Genomic DNA, 22,126 nt, shown 5'->3' with positions numbered 1-22,126 from the left:
ATTACATAACCATGTATTTCTAACCTTTCCGTTTCATCGTTTGACACTGACATTCTCTGTCCATGCCATTCCATTTGGCGTACCTCCCCAATACGGGAACAAGTTTTGTCGCCACTTTTTTCTTCTATACGCTATCGAGATAGATCTCCTTACTCTTACTTCATGGTGTCGACACATCAATTAGAAAGAGAGCGCTATGGACCCCGGGGCAAATTGAAGGCAAATTGAAGGCAGCCGGCCGGCCGAAGCTGAATTTGTTTAAGAGGGCAGTACCGTCGAGTCGTACTGATGTGATGATGTGATTGGCGAATATAATAACAGATCTGGGTGACGCTGGCTCGAAAAACACATGTTGCTCCAAGTTGCAGCCATTTGTAGCCTGCAACTCATCCTTTGTCGGAGTGGATGACGTGGGGACTGGAACTGTATGTCTTACTGAGTGTAATTGAGTGTTACTGAGCAAGAGAAGGTGAGAAGCAAAGAGGATTAGTCAGGATTAGTCCTCTTCAGTCCTCTTTGGTGAGAAGCAGCAACAGCAACATGTATTTTTCGAGCCAGCGTCGCCCAGGTCTGTGCAGGTCTGTATAATAAGACAATCCTCTTTTCAACCATTTTCAACCAAGAAGAAATGCGGTGAGAGCAGCACTGTACTCGAGCGATTCACGGGAGGAGTTACGAAGAAAAGCTGATCATCCAGAACCTGTTTATCAGATTTGTCCTGCAAATCATCTTCTGTGTTCGCGCAAGTCAAGGTTTGTAAAAATTTGACTAATAGTTGACTAATAAAGAAAAATAATCAAACTAAATGAAAAAATATAATATTTATTATTTCCTACTTCATTCATTTATTATCCCTTCTGATATTGAGTAGTCTGAATTTAAAATTATTAATATTTAAACATTAAAATAAGTGTATAGTAGTCATAAAAAAAATATAAATTTTCTTTTCCGTCGAACGACACTTTTTTTCCATAAACACATTTCAATAAATTTCGAAATGTAATGAATTGAAATTGAACTGTAGAGAAAATGGTATGGCAATGCAATTTTTATAGTTTCCATCTCTTGCAATCTATGCAGACAATTTTTATTTCGCATAAAGATCCGCAGTCTAAGAAAAATAACATAAATATGAGAATAAGTAAAATTTGCATATGCACAAAATGTGCATCTGTGCGTAGTGGGGAGCTGCCGCGCCTGCGCACGACCGTATGCGTTATTCCGAACGACACGCTGATCGTATCGATTGGTGTCGATCGATCTTCTTCCTCGTGCGCTCGATTACTTCGCTGCTGACATCTGCCACATCAGTGCGAACTACCCTCACCGACGATGCGGCCCTGTAAAACGATATTAGCCAATCAGATCAGTAGACGCGACGGTACTGCCCTCTTAAACAAATTCAGCTTCGGCCGGCTGGCTGCCTTCAATTTGCCTTCTGCTATTGCCCTCCGCTATTAGACGGCAAAAATAGCTACTAATACGCGCGGAGAATCCCAGGCAAAAATCGAGAATTTGGTTATCAGGGAGGGCAGGGTTTGTGCATGTACCCTGATAACCAGGCCTGCCGAGGGATAATCCTACCTAGAGCTAAGAATTGGCCCGTTCCGAGCTGCGCTATTGTTCGAGTTGCTCAAGGTGGGATTAACTCGATTTTTGCCTGGGATTCTCCGCGCGTATTAGTAGCTATTTTTGCCGTCTAATAGCGGAGGGCAATAGCAGAAGGCAAATTGAAGGCAAATTGAAGGCAGCCGGCCGGCCGAAGCTGAATTTGTTTAAGAGGGCAGTACCGTCGAGTCGTACTGATGTGATGATGTGATTGGCGAATATACAGGGTGTCTCAAAATTAGGTCCGGAGCCGAAAATGGGAGGTTCCTGAGATCATTTCAAGCGACATTTTCCTTTGAAAAAATGTCGTCCGCGGCTTCGTTAACGAGTTATTAACGAAAAACACGGACCAATCAGAGCGCGAGCTAGACGCGTGCAGCCCGGCGCGCCGGCAGCCGAGTGTCGGTGGCACGCCGCGATGTCGTAACGAACAAAAGTTTCTCGATGATGTGAATCCTCGCCAATTTCGATAAGCTTTGGATATGTTGTCAATACCATGATTCTGAACAACATTTCCCTTTACAGTTTCTGTCGTACGGCTTTAGTTTACGACATTATTGTAAAAATTTGTAATTGTAAATCGATCGATGTACTATTTCCTATCCGATTTCGATAATCTTTGGATATGTTGTCAATACCATAATTCTGAACAACATTTCCCTTTACAGTTTCTGTCGATCGGCTTTAGTTTACAATATTTTTGTAAAAATTTGTAATTGTAAATCGATCGATGTACTATTTCCTATCCGATTTCGATAATTTTTGGATATGTTGTCAATACCATGATTCTGAACAACATTTCCCTTTACAGTTTCTGCCGATCGGCTTTAGTTTACGATATTATTGTAAAAATTTGTAATTGTAAATCGATCGATGTACTATTTCCTGTCCGATTTCGATAAGCTTTGGATATGTTGTCAAGACCATGATTCTGAACAACATTTCCCTTGACGGTTTTTGTCGATCGGCTTTAGTTTACGATATTATTGTAAAAATTTGTAATTGTAAATCGATCGATGTACATACTATCTCCTCGCCGATGTCGATGAGCTTCATTTCAAAGGAAAAAGATATTTAAAACATCGAATTTATAACATATTTCAAAGTCATCGAAATCGGTGAGGACCCATATTATCGGCAACTTTACCCGAACGATAGAAGAAGCACAAACTTATTGAATCAAAAACTCACTTATTCAGCCGTAAATCCATTTGACTACCACATACAACCACCACACTTTTACATAATTGTTGAACTCGTAGCACACTTTTATAACTCGTATCGATATCGAACGAAATTACTTACTCCGACGCGGAAAGAGTTCGATGCTCTTCGCGATGCCGCGCGAAACTGTGCTCTCCCAGCGTACAATGTATTCGATGAAAGCGTCGTTTAAAACAAATGAAATCGTTCCCAAGGAGATATTGATTTTTCGAGAATCGTATGATTCTCGAAAACACCGATTCGAAGATTATGTAAAAGTGTGGTGGTTGTATGTGGTAGTCAAATGGATTTACGGCTGAATAAGTGAGTTTTTAATTCAATAAGTTTGTGCTTCTTCTATCGTTCGGGTAAAGTTGCCGATGATGTGGGTCCTCACCGATTTCGATGACTTTGAAATATGTTATAAATTCGATGTTTTAAATATCTTTTTCCTTTGAAATGAAGCTCATCGACATCGGCGAGGAAATAGTATGTACATCGATCGATTTACAATTACAAATTTTTACAATAATGTCGTAAACTAAAGCCGATCGACAGAAACTGTGAAGGGAAATGTTGTTCAGAATCATGGTATGGACAACATATCCAAAGCTTATCGAAATCGGATAGGAAATAGTACATCGATCGATTTACAATTACAAATTTTTACAATAATATTGTAAACTAAAGCCGATCGACAGAAACTGTAAAGGGAAATGTTGTTCAGAATCATGGTATTGACAACATATCCAAAGCTTATCGAAATCGGATAGGAAATAGTACATCGATCGATTTACAATTACAAATTTTTACAATAATATCGTAAACTAAAGCCGATCGACAGAAACTGTAAAGGGAAATGTTGTTCAGAATCATTGGTATTGACAACATATCCAAAGATTATCGAAATCGGATAGGAAATAGTACATCGATCGATTTACAATTACAAATTTTTACAATAATGTCGTAAACTAAAGCCGATCGACAGAAACTGTGAAGGGAAATGTTGTTCAGAATCATGGTATTGACAACATATCCAAAGCTTATCAAAATCGGATAGGAAATAGTACATCGATCGATTTACAATTACAAATTTTTACAATAATATTGTAAACTAAAGCCGATCGACAGAAACTGTAAAGGGAAATGTTGTTCAGAATCATGGTATTGACAACATATCCAAAGCTTATCGAAATCGGATAGGAAATAGTACATCGATCGATTTACAATTACAAATTTTTACAATAATGTCGTAAACTAAAGCCGATCGACAGAAACTGTGAAGGGAAATGTTGTTCAGAATCATGGCATTGACAACATATCCAAAGCTTATCGAAATTGGTGAGGATTCACATCATCGAGAAACTTTTGTTCGTTACGACATCGCGGCGTGCCACCGACACTCGGCTGCCGGCGCGCCGGGCTGCACGCGTCTAGCTCGCGCTCTGATTGGTCCGTGTTTTTCGTTAATAACTCGTTAACGAAGCTGCGGACGACATTTTTTCAAAGGAAAATGTCGCTTGAAATGATCTCAGGAACCTCCCATTTTCGGCTCCGGACCTAATTTTGAGACACCCTGTATAACAGATCTGGGCGACGCTGGCTCGAAAAACACATGTTGCTGCAAGTTGCAGCCATTTGCAGCCTGTTGCAGCCTGCAACTCCTTTGTCGGAGTGGATGACGTGGGGACTGGAACTGTCTTACTGAGTGTAATTGAGTGTTACTGAGCAAGAGAAGGTGAGAAGCAAAGAGGATTAGTTGGGATTAGTCCTCTTCAGTCCTCTTTGGTGAGAAGCAGCAACAGCAACATGTATTTTTCGAGCCAGCGTCGCCCAGGTCTGTGCAGGTCTGTATAATAAGACAATCCTCTTTTCAACCATTTTCAACCAAGAAGAAATGCGGTGAGAGCAGCACTGTACTCGAGCGATTCACGGGAGGAGTTACGAAGAAAAGCTGATCTTCCAGAACCTGTTTATCAGATTTGTCCTGCAAATCATCTTCTGTGTTCGCGCAAGTCAAGGTTTGTAAAAATTTGACTAATAGTTGACTAATAAAGAAAAATAATCAAACTAAATGAAAAAATATAATATTTATTATTTCCTACTTCATTCATTTATTATCCCTTCTGATATTGAGTAGTCTGAATTTAAAATTATTAATATTTAAACATTAAAATAAGTGTATAGTAGTCATACAAAAAATATAAATTTTCTTTTCCGTCGAACGACACTTTTTTTCCATAAACACATTTCAATAAATTTCGAAATGTAATGAATTGAAATTGAACTGTAGAGAAAATGGTATGGTAATGCAATTTTTATAGTTTCCATCTCTTGCAATCTATGCAGACAATTTTTATTTCGCATAAAGATCCGCAGTCTAAGAAAAATAACATAAATATGAGAATAAGTAAAATTTGCATGTGCACAAAATGTGCATCTGTGCGTAGTGGGGAGCTGCCGCGCCTGCGCACGACCGTTTGCGTTATTCCGAACGACACGCTGATCGTATCGATTGGTGTCGATCGATCTTCTTCCTCGTGCGCTCGATTACTTCGCTGCTGACATCTGCCACATCAGTGCGAACTACCCTCACCGACGATGCGGCCCTGTAAAACGATATTAGCCAATCAGATCAGTAGACGCGACGGTACTGCCCTCTTAAACAAATTCAGCTTCGGCCGGCCGGCTGCCTTCAATTTGCCTTCTGCTATTGCCCTCCGCTATTAGACGGCAAAAATAGCTACTAATACGCGCGGAGAATCCCAGGCAAAAATCGAGAATTTGGTTATCAGGGTATATATCGATCTTCAATATATCGACGATGAAAACATCGATATATATCGTTGTCATCTCGAATTCGAATTCAACCCTGATAACCAAATTCTCGATTTTTGCCTGGGATTCTCCGCGCGTATTAGTAGCTATTTTTGCCGTCTAATAGCGGAGGGCAATAGCAGAAGGCAAATTGAAGGCAGCCAGCCGGCCGAAGCTGAATTTGTTTAAGAGGGCAGTACCGTCGCGTCTACTGATCTGATTGGCTAATATCGTTTTACAGGGCCGCATCGTCGGTGAGGGTAGTTCGCACTGATGTGGCAGATGTCAGCAGCGAAGTAATCGAGCGTACGAGGAAGAAGATCGATCGACACCAATCGATACGATCAGCGTGTCGTTCGGAATAACGCATACGGTCGTGCGCAGGCGCGGCAGCTCCCCACTACGCACAGATGCACATTTTGTGCACATGCAAATTTTACTTATTCTCATATTTATGTTATTTTTCTTAGACTGCGGATCTTTATGCGAAATAAAAATTGTCTGCATAGATTGCAAGAGATGGAAACTATAAAAATTGCATTGCCATACCATTTTCTCTACAGTTCAATTTCAATTCATTACATTTCGAAATTTATTGAAATGTGTTTATGGAAAAAAAGTGTCGTTCGACGGAAAAGAAAATTTATATTTTTTGTATGACTACTATACACTTATTTTAATGTTTAAATATTAATAATTTTAAATTCAGACTACTCAATATCAGAAGGGATAATAAATGAATGAAGTAGGAAATAATAAATATTATATTTTTTCATTTAGTTTGATTATTTTTCTTTATTAGTCAACTATTAGTCAAATTTTTACAAACCTTGACTTGCGCGAACACAGAAGATGATTTGCAGGACAAATCTGATAAACAGGTTCTGGAAGATCAGCTTTTCTTCGTAACTCCTCCCGTGAATCGCTCGAGTACAGTGCTGCTCTCACCGCATTTCTTCTTGGTTGAAAATGGTTGAAAAGAGGATTGTCTTATTATACAGACCTGCACAGACCTGGGCGACGCTGGCTCGAAAAATACATGTTGCTGTTGCTGCTTCTCACCAAAGAGGACTGAAGAGGACTAATTCTGACTAATCCTCTTTGCTTCTCACCTTCTCTTGCTCAGTAACACTCAATTACACTCAGTAAGACAGTTCCAGTCCCCACGTCATCCACTCCGACAAAGGATGAGTTGCAGGCTACAAATGGCTGCAACTTGGAGCAACATGTGTTTTTCGAGCCAGCGTCACCCAGATCTGTTATTATATTCGCCAATCACATCATCACATCAGTACGACTCGACGGTACTGCCCTCTTAAACAAATTCAGCTTCGGCCGGCCGGCTGCCTTCAATTTGCCTTCAATTTGCCTTCAATTTGCCTTCTGCTATTGCCCTCCGCTATTAGACGGCAAAAATAGCTACTAATACGCGCGGAGAATCCCAGGCAAAAATCGAGTTAATCCCACCTTGAGCAACTCGAACAATAGCGCAGCTCGGAACGGGCCAATTCTTAGCTCTAGGTAGGATTATCCCTCGGCAGGCCTGGTTATCAGGGAAACTTCATTGTAAATATTTAAAATTCAAAACTCCGAATTTTCAAATGTTTTAATGTTTCATTTAATTCTCTCTTAATTTTCAAATATGGTATATTTAAAGATTCAGATTACAACAATTTGAAGCTTTCATGTCGATATGTAGATCTTAAAAATGATTTAAATCAATTCGAATTTTTTCGTGTTTACTTATTTTAAAAAGGAGTCGTTCTTTCTCCTTTTAAAAATTAAAAATAAATATTTTATTTTTAGTATTGCACATATACATGTGTGTGTGTTCATCCACATGTACATATATATACGTATATATGTGTGTGTATATATATATACTCTTACACCTAACCAACAGACCAACATGTCATAATGTTATATTTGCTACAATGTGTATTTAGATCGAACCTAACCTATCCGAAATATATTCTCCGATAAATGTTACAGCGTCATTTCAATCGTTTTTACATATAACAATGCAAAACACAATATTAAACTACCAGCTGACTACTATACGATAATTGTTAAACGTATTAATTTAACAAACAGTCGCAATAACAATCTCAGTGGTTTATACTTTCAAATAAACGTCAAAACACATAAACATCACGAAGGTATTTCCGTCAAATTATTTATTACAATTTCAATCAATTTGTCACTGCCATATGCAAATTTATTTCTAATTTATAACCTATCAAATAATTCATTACAATTTTCATCGATTTATCGCTGTTTTATACAAATTTATTTTTAATTTATTTCTTATATTTATAACCTTATTAACAAGCTTGACATTTCCCACTTCTTCTAAACAGCTTAAAATCTCTTTGATTTAAGCAACGTTGAGCAATATATTCAATCTACAAATCTACCATAATTTAACAGATGTCTGGAAACAAGTGTCGCAACTGTGGGTCCACGGACATCGAGACCGATCCGTCCAGAGGAGATGCAGTGTGCACAGAATGTGGTTTCGTGTTAGAGGACCAGCTCATCGTCAGCGAGACTGCGTTCAAAGAAACCCCATCTGGGAATATGATGGTGCTCGGTCAGTTTGTCGCCAATGACAGCACTGGCGGTGCTACGGGCTTCGGTGCAGGTACATAATCACATAATTGTAAGTAGACTGCGGGATCTTTACGCATTTATAGGAGAATTGAGGGGATGAAATGAGAAATTGTTGAGAAATTTTCAGAATTGAATATGTCAATATATGATTTCTCCTTTATTAAAATCGTTAGGAGTAGAAATAACATTCTCAGTTTAGTTTCTATTTATTTTGCATAGAGATCCGCAGTCTAATTATAAGAAAAGAAACTGATCATTGTACCGAATAAACTTTTTATTTTGCGCAGCATACCATGTGAACGGAAAGGAATCAAGGGGAATAACTCTCCAAAACGCCAGAAAAGGGATAACTCATTTGTGTATGCAACTGCGGTAAATAGATCGTCTCTCCGTAATACAGAAACTGAATTAGAAGCGTCTTGGATGGATTTAGAAATGTTTTCTTTGTTGCTAGGTTGAACCAGCACTGTATCGACACGTCTATGAACTTCTACAAGATGGCGTTGAACCAGCATCTCACCAGAGGAAGAAAGCAAGCTCACAATCATGCAGCCTGCGTTTACATCACCTGTCGCACCGAGGGCACTGCACGTATCCTTTCGATCTTTTCACTAGAATTTTGCTAATTTAGAACGCAGAAGGAATACAATCGCTTAACCGAATAATTAGATATGCTCATCGACATCAGCGATGTTCTCCAAATCTGCGTGTACGAACTGGGACGCACCTATCTACGGTTCACGCAAGCACTCTGCATCAATATACCATCGGCAGGTGAGTGCTTTGGATGTTAGATCTTTGCTTCTCTTCGTTTAAACTTTTGCGTTACCCTTAACACTCGAGTGGTGGCTCGAAATATTGTTTATTAAGTATCTTACGAGGTATTACGTCAATTTTAAGATGTTACTATCATGAAAGCCGTGGAACTAGCTACACTTTGATTATTCTCAATTCATAATGTATGTCGCAGCAAAATCAATAGTGAGAATTGAGAGTACGTGTTACAAGTACATTTTTAAGAATAATCCATTTGCAAGAGGAACAAGGGAATTTTAAATTACAAATTTTATTTTATTCTTCGAGAGCTTAAGTGAAGATTAATTACTTATTAATAATAAGTAATCTTCATTGCAAATAATATTATCACTGCTGTCGCGTATTTTTGGTAAAATGAAGCACAACGAGGTTCGTAAGTCATGTTGTATATTAAACGTTGTTATCAATTTTATATTAAATACGTTACTAACATTACAATTCATAGTTTTACAATATTATAATTCAAAGTCGGAGAACGTACAAAATGAAATGAACGTTTGTGCTTTTAATCAATCGATGATAATCTATGATATATCATATTTTTAAAGTCTTCGATGTACATCATCGAACAGCTTGCTGCATAAAAATATAACGTCGAATCGCTATTCCTAAACCGAGATTCTTATTTATTGCTTTTGTGTGGTTACGGTTTAAATATTTCACCGTAATATCCTATATAATTCTTCAATTATTACAGTTCAAGGCATAAAACTAGATTTATTGTTTATCTATAGCGACTAATTATATGAATTTGTATGGTATATGAAATTTCCCTTCGAGCAACTTTAAAATTATCTTTCCGTTAGCAAAGCGCAGAGTCTCGAGAACCTGTCATGAGAAAGTGTGCTTCTCACTGGACATACTAGTAGTAGGAAGGCATTCTTTTGTACATTTTATTATTATTGGTATCATAGTTCATTGTACTTCTCTAAACGCTATCGATAGAAACTTTGGCGCCAAACTCTATGGCCTTGCTGAGAAACGTAATCCTCGTTATAAAATCAAACGTAACTTTCAGTTCGTTCGTACAAGTGTGCGCTTATCCTTTCTACGAATTTATAATGAATCGTGTGATTCATTGGAAAGTTTTAAAAAATTCCGAAATCTAAAATACGAAGCTACGCTAACGAATATACATTCTACCTGGTGAAATGACAATATACACCGCCCGCTTAAAACTGTTTGAAGACGTCAGTTTAACGAATAGTGACTAAAGATGTGAAATATTTGGCGATTAAAATGAATAACGTACTATCCGAGATTACTTAATCGGTGCTTTTACATCTTCAGGATTGGTTTATACTCACTGTGTCACTTTTATAACGTCTAATGGAAGTTCTTACACAATACTTTGCTTATTTACAAAACGATCTTCAACTATTCCAGTCGTACTGGGAAAAGCCGTTCTTCGCCGAACAAAAATCAAACGAAATAGAACAGCGTCGAAATCTTTAATTTTCGAAGTGATATCGATACTTTTGCTAGAAAAGTAGCAACAGCAGATCCTGTACAAGTACATCTCGCATTTATACACGCTCCTAGAGTGAAAATATATACTTTCTCCCAAAGTATCTCGCGTGAAAAACAGTTTCCGAAATAAATAATAATATAAATAAGCTACAATCAAAAAAGAATGTCAACCCATTACTCGTCTGCTGTGTGTATCTATATACATAAAACGGAAGAGAGAGAGAGAGAGAGAGAGAGAGAGAGAGAGAGAGAGAGAGAGAGAGAGAGAGAGAGAGAGCGTTCGATGAAAATATGTTCCGAGAAGAATCTCGAGGTTGCGTTTTTCGCAGATCACATTAGACCATAATCTCTGCACCATGCTTCCGTCAGTCGTCTACAGGAGGTCCGTAGAAGATTAACTCTGGTATTTGTCCTCCTTGCACTCCGGTGCCATTCGTGCTTTCCGAGCTGCATTGAAACTGAAAGTTCACGTTGCCCACCGTGATTTCAGACATACCTTCCTGGCCGAAATAGCTCAGCTCTCCTCCGTCTAGAATCACGCTGGCCGTGTAGAAGCATTCCGGTTCGATTTGTATCGGGTTCTCGAAATACACGTGGAAAGTATTGCTCGACCCGTCAGAGAAGAACTTCGTGCTGTTCTCCGACAAAATGCAACCTAATCTCTTCAGTTCGATCTTGATATTGTAATCCGCGGCGCCGGACGAGCTTCCGTACAGCCCGAAGCCGACGACAAAGATTCTTTTGTCGACGCTGAACTGAATCGAGTCGCACCGGCCTCTGTAACGCCATTGGTTCGATCTGTACGCGCAGGACTGAAACCTGTGGCACACCTGTGGACAGAGAGATAGTTAGAGTATCGTCGATACGGATTATTTCATGTGAAATTCGTCAGTTTTATCAATAGAGGCAAAAACATCTTTTTCAAAATTTCAATCACTCTGGCCCCTCATCGAAAAAATCGTAAAAAAAGAATTCGTTTATATTTCTTGACATTGCAAACTTAATTATGGAGCTTGAGAAAATTATTTTATAACTGGCGAATCCTTTCCGAACAAAACAAAAAAAAATGTAGCTCAATCGGACAAACGGTTCCCGAGAGATAAATCCCTAAGCGAGGCCCTGTCATTTCTAAAAAAATTCAAAACCAGCAAAATGATGACTTAAACCGCCCGTAATTTCACATGGACTGCAAGATATTTCATCTAGAATCAGCCTTACCTGAGTCTTCAAGCCTCGACAAGGTTTAATCGGAAAGCAGAGCTGCGGTTTATTGCTAGCAGTGAAATGCAGGAAGACGTCGATCGTTTCCTGTTGCGTTAGGATTCCAGTCTGCGCAGCGCTGTTCGCGAACTCTTCCAAATTCATCGCAGGGAGTCTAATTAAATACAGAGCAGATCCTAGAATAGGAAATGAGAATAGTCACGCTGGTTTTGTGTAAGAGAGAGTTACGGTGCTTACCTAGTAGTCTTCTTTGATTCGCTGCGGAGGGTTCTAATTCTTGTCTGACACACTCCGCAGTGGCCCAACGCAGAGCTGCGTCCCAAATGTGGATCTCTTTGCAGTTCAGCGTGTCTCGAGAGAGCACCGATTCCAGAGTGTGGATATCGATGTCCACGAAACCATCGGATCTCAGAGCCATTTCTGCCTGAATAACATTAAGCTTTTTGTAAACTGTATTGTATTATCGAATTATTAACAGACTACGGGTCTTTATGCTAAATAAAAATAATCTTTGTGAATGTTTCTTCTTCCCTTAATAATTTTAATAGAGGAGAAAAAATGATATATATTCAATTTTCTAAATTTTCCTACAATTTTCAATTTCGTCTACTCAATTTTTCTACAAGTGCATAAAGATCCGCAGTCTAATTATTAATATTTACGATACTGATCGAAAAATCTTTTTGAAACAAAATAATATAATGGTAAATTATATCTGAATGATTCAATCGAAACTCTGATTAATTCGAAATTCGAACATTATATTGTATTTGCTATAGAAAAGCCTTTATTGTTATTGTATAGGTATCGTTTAAAGGTAGAAAATTATTTTTTACATGGATGCATTGAAAATGCGAAAAGAATTGACTTTGAAATTTCTAAAAGAATCGATTCCATTCCATTACAATTCTCTGGAAATTAATTATGTATCGGTATACAGTCTTCCCTCGCATAGTGTTACTATTTTCATCTCGATTTTAGGCTTCCGGATTTTTTAAAACATTGATTTTGCAACGAAAAATTTTGAAATAATTCACAGACGTCTGTTTTATCATGTAGAACGTTCGTGAATTTTTTCGTCGCTTTTCCTTCAGCAGAACAGAAGAAACAAAGAGACGAACGTATCACACAACGGAACAATTTCAAAAGAAAAACATACGGATCTAACACGTACAGTGATAGAAACTAATTGTACTTGAAAAATAACAGTTTATTGTTCAACTGGTCGCTACATCGATATCGCGCGGTATCCTCGGAAAACAATAATCGTTTCTGTGTCCGTACTCCTCCGTTAAATGCTCTTCGTAAGTGATATTCTGCGTCACTTCGATCCCTAATTTATTATCTACAAAATGAGGCTCGCTTCGAGTTCGAAACAAGGAGAAGGACAATCGCTTCTTGCAATGATTGAAGCAATCGTTTTCAGATAAGCTATTCTTTAGATCTATATAGTCACTGTTACTGGATTTACAAGGGAACTCGTGTCGAGAGTCTCTCGGAGTTCTGTTCATACAAACATCTCCGCAAGAGTGGAAGCTTACGGTGCGATTCGTAGACAGACTCGACTTGGTCCTCAAGGTCGTGTCCAAATAATCGTCTAACGTGAAAGACTTTAGCATTCTTTGGTTGAAACTTACTTGAGCGTCTATCACTTCCCAGCAACGTTGCATGAGATCCGGCTCCTCGAACAAGCGAGACTGGCTTAAAAGTAAACACGCGTTCTTCGCTGTTAGACTTGTCTCCAAGTAATTAACGCACGCCCTGGCTAGGTGAGGGACTATGTACTTTTTGGCGACGTAGAGCGTCGCCAGCACTGTGTCTGCTTCCAATTGCACTTCGTCGCAGTACATATACCTGTGGAAAGATCATCGGAGAAGTGTTGTGCTGTTCAATTCGATGAAGGATTATTTACCTTAGCAATGCGAGGAAGGCAGCTGGCTCTACGTCTGGCACTTCTATGTCGCTTTTGTCTTCTGCTAATCCTCCATAGAACATTGCGTAGAACACAGAGCTTCCGGTAGCCAAGACGTACTTGTGCGCTGGTATAGTCTGCGTTTGACCTGTGGATAGTAGAAAGTGTTAAACAGCTTGTACACTATGGGACGAAGTGATAGCGCACTTTGAAATTAATGGAATTTCTGTTTATTAGACGTTAGAGATTCAATTTTCTCTTATACAAATATCTTCAGTGTGAATTTCTTAACATGTATGAACAGAATGAAACAAAGCTTCATTATTTTGATTTAAAGAAGTAGAATTGTTAACAAAGAAATAGACAATGCTATCTTTTTGTCCCGGAGTGGTTTGTCTTCCAATTACCTGGACTGCCAACGATAAATATGATATCAGCCATCAAGTGGTTATTGAACATGGCAGCATTCCGTTCGCGTACAGTTGGTTTTGTTGCTTGCCAGTTAGGATCTAGCGTACAGTCTTCAGGTGACGATAAGTGTAACTGTGTTATGGGGGACGATAGGGAAGACAGAGGCGACGCAGGAGCACTGAGTGGTTGGTTTATTGTTCCCTCACGCTGAAGTACAATGGAAGATGAGAGCGGGCTTACTGTAGGCGGAGAGTCTGATACGGGCATTGGTAATGCCGCTGAAACACACAGCAATTGCTTTGAAGTAGCTAAATATTTGTAACGATTTTTCTATAGAACATCAGTTTAGGCTGTTGTCTTCCTCGGAAGTCATATTTTTACATTCACCACGCTTAATTTGCATTATTCTGGAGTTGTTGCAGCTTCGTGAGAACAGCTTTATGCTTCTAGATAATGCAAGTTACACCTTGTACACGTAAAAATAGGACTTTCGAGAGAAACAACAGCCTAGATCAATCTCCAGACTACTCGAAAACCCTGTTGCATGCATTGTCGAGAAATGAAGAGACGCATTCATACCCTTGTGATTCTGGAAACAAGTTGAAACGAACTGAGAAAGTACAAACTACATTTGTTGTTGTTATCGCCTCTAAACTAAATTAAAAGCGAAACATATGTGTACGTTGTGTAATAGCAATTGTAGAAGCAGATTGCTTTACAGCAAACAAAGTCAATTACATAATCGTGTTAATAATTTTCTGTCCAAAGAAACGATCAATGAAGGAAAAAATACATTAATTTAAATTCTCTTCTGTAGCAACAAAGAGGTTATAAAAACTAACATTGCATATAATATTGCATGTATTATTCGATTTCGAGCAACAATCAAAAGTTTTCTGTAAATATTTCTTCTATGAAGATCTCGTTCCAAGTCTCTTTATTTATTTATATTTTTCGTGTAATCTGTATTATCGGTTTCAGATAACAACAGATCTGTTTTTCTCTTCGATAATTTAAGAGATTGTTAAACAAGAGTTTTTTACCGTTTGTGTACATTATTTCTTCGTTTGGATTATTGTTTTCGAACAGAATCCTTCTGTTATGACATAGTCGAGATCGGTATCAATGAAGAAGCTTCGCTGTGGCCCCCTCTTTATTTTTCGACAACCATAAACGTACACATGCACCGATGCACGTATACAAATATCTTCAAAGCAAAACACTCTCTCGCGAAGATTAGATGCGATATGCGATACCGAGCTCGGCTTCTTCCGCTTTCGTTCGGCTAGTCTCGTGTACACGTGACGATGCGTTTGCTAAATAAATACATGCGTGCGCGGTCCATTTCTTTCTGCTACTTTCAGACTTGTTTCTGTTCGAAAATGATCGTTCTGAATTGTTTCTACAAATCATTGCTTTCAGACTCTCTACTCTCTACCAATAACATTACTAATTTTTATATCAAGATTTAACATCGTTTTCATTGAAATTTTATATCAAAATTTCACATCCTTTTCATTGAAATTTAACATCGCTGTCATTGAAATTTTATGTCAAAATTGAACATTATTTTCATTGAATTTTTATATCAAAATTTCACATCATTTTCATTGAAATTTTATATCAAAATTTCACATCATTTTCAATTATCTTTACATTCAAATTCTTTCCTCTCTCAAAATTAACTTCCAGTCAATTTAAACTGTACTTCCTAACATATCACACCACAATTAATTGCAAATATTAACATAAACGTGTAAAATCTAAATTACTTTCTCGAGTCCAAATAAATTCAGTGAATAAACAACTGCATTGCGATAACAATACATAAACACAATAAGACAGCATTAACAAATGTCTAATCATACTTGCACATATTACAAAAATGAAGTAATCTAACGATTAAGGTTCGTATTTCCGCGGGTTCTTAATCGCTGTTAACGACGTCCGAACATCGGATGTTTATTTATATATCAGTATAATAAATGTCTCACCGTTATACCATGGGTCAGTCTGCGTGACTGTGACGTTATCCTGGAAGCGTTTCATCGGTTTCGTTGATTTTTTCGAGTAAAGTTTAGACATCGACATCGTCACGTTTCTTAAACCTTGCCGAACGATTTCTTTCCCCTCGATCGCGCGGCACCAAACGATTTTCGATTTCAGTTACATGGGCGCCATGTCAGACGGGCGCTGGTTAAATAGTTCCGCACGTCGGTCGATAGACGACAACTCGTGCTCTCTCAGAGAAGCGAACGCTATACTGCGCATGATTCAAAAGCTCTGTCTTATGCGCATGTCGATCCGCGAACGATTCGAATACTTTTCGTACGCGACCAAAATTTACAGATTAATCATTGATAAATGCTGATAATAATCGTTTATTCGAATATCTTCGAAACTATTTTCCGCATTGAAAAATATGTTAAACAAAACCTGTAGATCTGGGCAGGCTGCGACTTTTATGTCCTATTACTTTTTTTCATAAAGCAAACTGTTTTAGAGAAAATTGAGAAAAACTTTGGACTAAATGGATTAAACGTTAAAATAATCAATTTAATTCTCGTAAAATCGTTTTTATTGAATATTTTCCGAATTATTCACCATATCAAAAAATACGTCAGACGAAACCTGTAGATCCGGACAGCCCGCGTATTTTGTATTCTATCAGTTTTTATCGCAGAACGAACGGTTCTCGAGAAAATTGAGAAAAACATCGTACCAACATCCACAAATTTTTCCTGAAAAATGTGTTCCTCTTTTAAACTTACGGAACATAGTTTCATACCTTTAAACTCTGAGATGTTCAGTATTATCTAGAATAAGTATTATTTGTTACAGATCCATGTTTGTACATTATGAGATTCGCGAACAAACTGGAATTCGGTGAAAAGACCCACGAAGTGTCTATGACCGCTATACGGGTCGTTCAGAGGATGAAGAGGGACAGTATTCACAGTGGACGTAAACCGTCTGGTCTCTGCGGTGCAGGTACGAACACTCTTCTAGCTTCTTACCTTCAAAACCTTTATGTTTGAAACTGAAGACAATAGAAATGAAACAACAGCTAAATCAAGTCAAATAAACCTCGTTTATTTACTTAAACAGCGTTGCTGATGGCTGCCCGGCTACACGAGTTCAACAGGTCGCCTGCGGACATCATAAAGATCGTAAAAGTGCACGAAACCACCCTGCGGAAAAGGTAGATCTCTCCAACAAGCTTGCAACATACTCTAATCCGGTTGTTGCTATCACATTTTCAGGCTTATAGAGTTTGGCGACACTCCGTCCAGCGCGTTGACTCTAGAAGAGTTTATGACTGTCGATCTGGAGGAGGAGCAGGATCCACCGGCTTTCAAAGCTGCGCGGAAGAAAGACAGGGAGCGATTGCAAAGGGTATACGTGTGCAAGAACTTTTCGTACAGAGATTGTACATTTCGATACAAATATTCTATTTCTCTTCGCAGTTGGAGAACATAGATACAGAGATCGACGAGCTGCAAGATGAGATCAATAAACATTTGGAGCAGCGTAAGGTAGGACGGTCGAGGAAGCAGAAGAACGGTAATTGACACCAGCTGTTATCCCCGATCAATTTTTCTAGATGAATTTTAAGAAAGTGGAACGAAATGGAATCCTACTTTCAATGGGAACAGCCTTTGTAGATCTGAACCGAAGAAAAATTGTACAAAATTCGATGAAATTTCAATTTAAATGAGCCATAAATTATCATTTGTTTCGGTCAAGCTTTCAAATGAATATTATTAATGGGATGAACATTTCTGCGCTTCCAGCTGAGTCGATAGAGAGAGAGGACACGGAACGGTTCGTGCAGGAAAGTAATCTAGATGTGATTAAAAACTACGTCGAGAATAACGTCGACGATCCCGACAGCGAAATGCACGATTCTCAGATGAATAATAGTAATAGCAGTTTGATCGTTGGTCTGGGTAAGTAATAACAGATTGCGGATCTTGATGCAAACTAAAAGATTCCTTCCTTCTTTTAATTGTCTTATTAAGCTGAAACGAACACATTGATGTCCTTAAATCTTCGTGATTCGTCCACTGCTTCAAATTAAAAGCTCAGCAGTCTAGTAATAAATATAATAGTTATACCAGAAAGTTTGTAATCCGTGGAATTTTGTCCAGGACCGAATATAGCCTCAATAATATCAACAACTGAAAGGGAGAACGATAGAAAGGACCAAGGGAATGCAGCGTTCGATACTGTGAGTAAATTCTAATTTCGGTTAGCCAGCATGTTCATAGTTACTAACGAAGTGTTACATACGCTGTTCTAGGTTTCCAGTGAAATCGACATTGCTGATTTGGACGACGAGGAACTGGACAGTTACATCATGTCGGAGAAGGAGGCGAAGTTCAAGCATACTTTATGGAACAAAGTGAACTCCGAATACTTGACTCAGCAGAAAGAGAAAGAAGAAAGGCGACAGAAAGAGAAGGAAGAGGGCAAGCCGGAGAAGAAGAGGCGGAGAACCACGAAGCGCAATAAAAGTCAAGCGCCAGCCAACACCGCGGGTACCAATATGATCATTATATCATTGAAGCTTAACGTTCGTTTAGTTTCAATTAAAAAATTGTCTGTTCTCGTAGGAGAAGCGATAGAGAAGATGCTACAGGAGAAGAAGATCTCATCGAAAATCAACTACGAAGTATTAAAAAGCTTAAACGTTACGGTGAACACACCCGGCAAGGAGTTACAAAAGACTGGGGAGCTTCATGCCAAGCAAGAAATGGACAACGCTTCGAGCTCCAGTAAAACGTTAGTATACATTAATATGTAACGAACTGTCCGATGAGTTTTATATAAAATATTCTTACACAGTCCATCGAAGTCAGAAGACAAACCTGTGACTCCGAGGAAAAGATCTCGCTCGATTAAACCACCGGAAGTGCTCACGAAGAAAGAAAATGCGTATGCTCCTGTCGAAGTGGAAACCAAAGTCGTAACGGAGGCTGCACCTTCAAAGCTGGAAGCTTGCGACATGGGTTTGTAGTTTGCATAATTTAAATCTTCAAGCTCGAAAATATTAAAATAACAAAATTGTCTAATCCATTTAGATGAAACTGACGATTACATGGATGAAGATGCTGAAGTTGACGTCGACGCAACAGAAATGACAGTCGGACAGATGCTGGAGCAGCACGGATCGGAGGAGGAGAACGACTATGGATACGGATACGACGAGGAGGACTACTGAGTATTTCTAATTTTCTATATATTCATAGATGTATCAGTAAATTATTTATTATTATTGTAACGCTGTTAGATGTCGAATAAAACCAGAGATTTAGTTAATATCGATGTATATGGGACTTGATTGACTCTGTCGAAGCGGAACGAGTGAACGAAAATTGGGAGTATCAGTTGTAAAATAGTTGATGTTTATTGGCCAATGTTCTCCAGCTCTTCCAGAAATGTTTTACATTTTCCCTTGAGGATTTTCACGCCTTCTACGAACAATACAGCTGGCGATAGGGTCCCCACAGACTCAACGGTGACTACGATAAAACAATGCTTTCCATAATTGAATATATGAAGTATATATAACATACTTACAGATCACGTGGTTCCGTACTCTGCTCAAGCGTACACAGGATTTCAAGTCTTCGTGTTGAAACACATTTCTAGAACAACTATCGTAACGAGCGTTCTTCACTCGAGCTTCTCGCGAGTCTGGATCACCCGGCTTTTGCTCGATCACTTCTATAACTCCGATACTGAAGCAGCTTTTCAAACGATCCGCCATTTCCCCTCTGACCGGCTTCACTATTTGTATGTCCGGCAGCAATCTGTACGATGCTGTAGCTAAATCAACAAAAGATAACATCGATGATTCACAATCCGAAACAGTTTTACATGTATTGGGTTGGCGGCGAAGTAAAACCTAATTCTTTTTATTCAAGCGATGAACTTTGATCAGTAAAATACAATATTTTCTTATTTATTCTCTTCGGCAAAAGATCATCTATTACAGTTCATTGCTTCGGCTCTATTTCACCTTAAAACACCGAAATTACTTTCTCGCCAACTGAACAGATCGTTGCGTCTCACCTACTGGAGAGAATTTCGCGTGATCTTTCCCGATTCCCTTGACCGCGTGCATGAAGGCGTGGATTTCCTGGCCGGGTCGCATTTTGCATATTAAAATATCGTTTTCCAAAACGCCTAACTGCTCCGTCCCTTGCGGGTGGAGGTCTGCTTGGCGTCCGATCGGAACCCATTTGATCTCTCTGCTGTAAACTGAAACAAAATGATAATCTTTACACATTGTTTCAATGCTTCTTAGCGGATAACGCGTCTTTCAGGTTTCACAGAGCAACGTGTAAGTGCATAAACGACGTACCGTTACTGTTTTTGTAGATATCGGTCGTTCTTCTGGAATCTTTCGGGACGTGAGAGTTCCAGGTACAGGAGACCTTCAGTTCGTACCTCAGCGTATCTTGATCGCTGACTTCGTCCTCGTCTTTAGCAGTGGAGGAGGGATATTCGAATAATCTGGGATCCGCTTGGAGCGGTACAAGGCCCAATCTTTAAAATCAAAAGTGTTCGTATATAATAATCGTTCTTTTTTCTTTTAAAATTTACTTATCGAGTCTCTGGAGCTTCGAATGCTTCTACGTTAAAAACTCTACTTCCTTTTCACCGAACTCTTGTTTATGTATTGTTTACCTATGAGCAAGAACTTCGTCTTGAATTAGACTAGTGTTGTTTACGATATAAACTTTCTCTATGGCCATAGTTGGCACTTCACTCAATAGAACTCTGCGAAACGCGTTGGCAAAGCCAACAGGGTAACCAATCAAGTCGAACTCTAACTCCCGCTCGTCTTCGGACTCTCTAACAACCTGTATCTTGAACTCCTGGAAATAATACGGTGGAGATTAGTCATTAAATGGTACATTGCGTAATACGATAAATATATTATTAACCGTTGCGATCCTTCTATCGCTTGTGTGGCGTTGTTTCTTTAGAATAAGGATGCTTGTTACATTAAACATTGATTTATGAATGTTTCTTCTTTGAAGATACAGTTAATCTCTCTTTATATATTAGATATATTTATTCAAGATCTATTTAATATATTTATTATATTTATTCAATATATTTCAAACGGGAGACTTTACTTTCTTATAGTTTTGTAGATTCCAATCTTGTTGCGGTACATAGTTCGTATAGTCGGAAGCCTAAAAAATTATATAATATTATCAATCATTTACAGAAACATAAGTATGTGGAATATGTGTTTTAGAGCCTCACGTTTGGAATGCCGTATTCTTCGAGCATAACGTGCGTTTTTCGGCTTTCCTCCATGATTAATGTTTGTTGTGGTTTTGAGGTTACATTTAGAAATGTCGTTGCGACTCACGTGGCGGACAGTGGCGGCAGTGGCTGGCAGTGGCGTGGCTGCGCTCTGCGCTGGCCAGTGCTGCCAGATGAGGGGAATCACGCCGATATGAGGTACCCCCAGTGATGCCAGAGCTGTGGTACTGTGGTACTAAACCATACCCCCACCATAGCCTACTATTGCCCCTCCGTCGTGTTCCAACGCGCCCGCGCGCTACACTCACCAGCGTATCACTCTACTGTATCCGTAGAGGTACGCTGGAGAGTGTAGCGCGCGGGCGCGTTGGAACACGACGGAGGGGCAATAGTAGGCTATGGTGGGGGTATGGTTTAGTACCACAGTACCACAGCTCTGGCATCACTGGGTACCCCCTCTCTGATGACCAGACCCTGCGTCTTGTAAAGAGTCTTTCAGGCATCTTTTATGCACCTTTTTCAGACGCACAAAAAATCTTCAAATTTAAGAAAAAGTTATTAAAAAAATTAGAATCTATATGTATATTACTACTTTCATACACTGTTTGAGAGAATATACCACTTGTCTTCGAAAAAACCTCATTACAAAGTTAGAAATGTTTATGCAGTTGTGCGGGATTCGAACTGGTTTCCTCGCTGAGCCATGCGAACCTTTAGTGTTAGTTTCATTACTTTTTATTCTTATAGGCTCAAATCATATCAAATCAT

The 22,126-nt window shown here is 38.9% G+C and overlaps 2 protein-coding genes across 10 annotated transcripts; one reads left to right on the top strand and one right to left on the bottom strand.

The window, feature by feature from the left end:
- The first annotated feature begins 7,517 nt into the window (after positions 1-7,517).
- Positions 7,518-19,395, top strand: Brf (Brf RNA polymerase III subunit). Its single transcript, XM_076440137.1, has 15 exons — positions 7,518-7,787; positions 8,059-8,272; positions 8,529-8,613; positions 8,696-8,832; positions 8,911-9,015; positions 16,913-17,062; positions 17,180-17,273; positions 17,335-17,467; positions 17,539-17,635; positions 17,866-18,021; positions 18,223-18,302; positions 18,375-18,612; positions 18,688-18,856; positions 18,920-19,083; positions 19,156-19,395. The coding sequence occupies exons 2-15, from the start codon at positions 8,059-8,061 to the stop codon at positions 19,293-19,295; spliced, it is 1,962 nt and encodes a 653-aa protein (XP_076296252.1). The 5' UTR covers positions 7,518-7,787; the 3' UTR covers positions 19,296-19,395.
- Positions 9,428-21,631, bottom strand: LOC143216761 (BTB/POZ domain-containing protein 3-like). Of its 9 annotated transcripts, XM_076440127.1 has the most exons (12): positions 21,356-21,631; positions 21,223-21,282; positions 20,768-20,958; positions 20,442-20,626; positions 20,150-20,338; positions 19,655-19,903; positions 14,068-14,349; positions 13,661-13,808; positions 13,386-13,602; positions 11,986-12,172; positions 11,746-11,924; positions 9,428-11,357 (listed from the first exon to the last, which is right to left on the bottom strand). In XM_076440127.1, exons 1-12 carry the CDS (start codon positions 21,407-21,409, stop codon positions 10,893-10,895), a joined length of 2,406 nt encoding a protein of 801 aa, XP_076296242.1. In that variant the 5' UTR covers positions 21,410-21,631; the 3' UTR covers positions 9,428-10,892. The 9 variants fall into 9 exon arrangements, with proteins under 9 accessions (XP_076296242.1, XP_076296244.1, XP_076296245.1 ...); XM_076440129.1 differs by lacking the exons at positions 21,223-21,282; positions 21,356-21,631 and adding an exon at positions 21,028-21,216; XM_076440131.1 differs by lacking the exon at positions 9,428-11,357 and having other exon boundaries at positions 11,752-11,902.
- Between the last annotated feature and the right edge of the window lie 495 nt (positions 21,632-22,126).

This window comes from Lasioglossum baleicum, chromosome 16 (genome assembly GCF_051020765.1).
Source record: "Lasioglossum baleicum chromosome 16, iyLasBale1, whole genome shotgun sequence".
NCBI classification, from domain to species: Eukaryota; Metazoa; Arthropoda; class Insecta; order Hymenoptera; family Halictidae; genus Lasioglossum; species Lasioglossum baleicum.
Note: the sequence above shows the minus strand (reverse complement) of the source record. Positions and strands in the feature narration are given on the sequence as shown.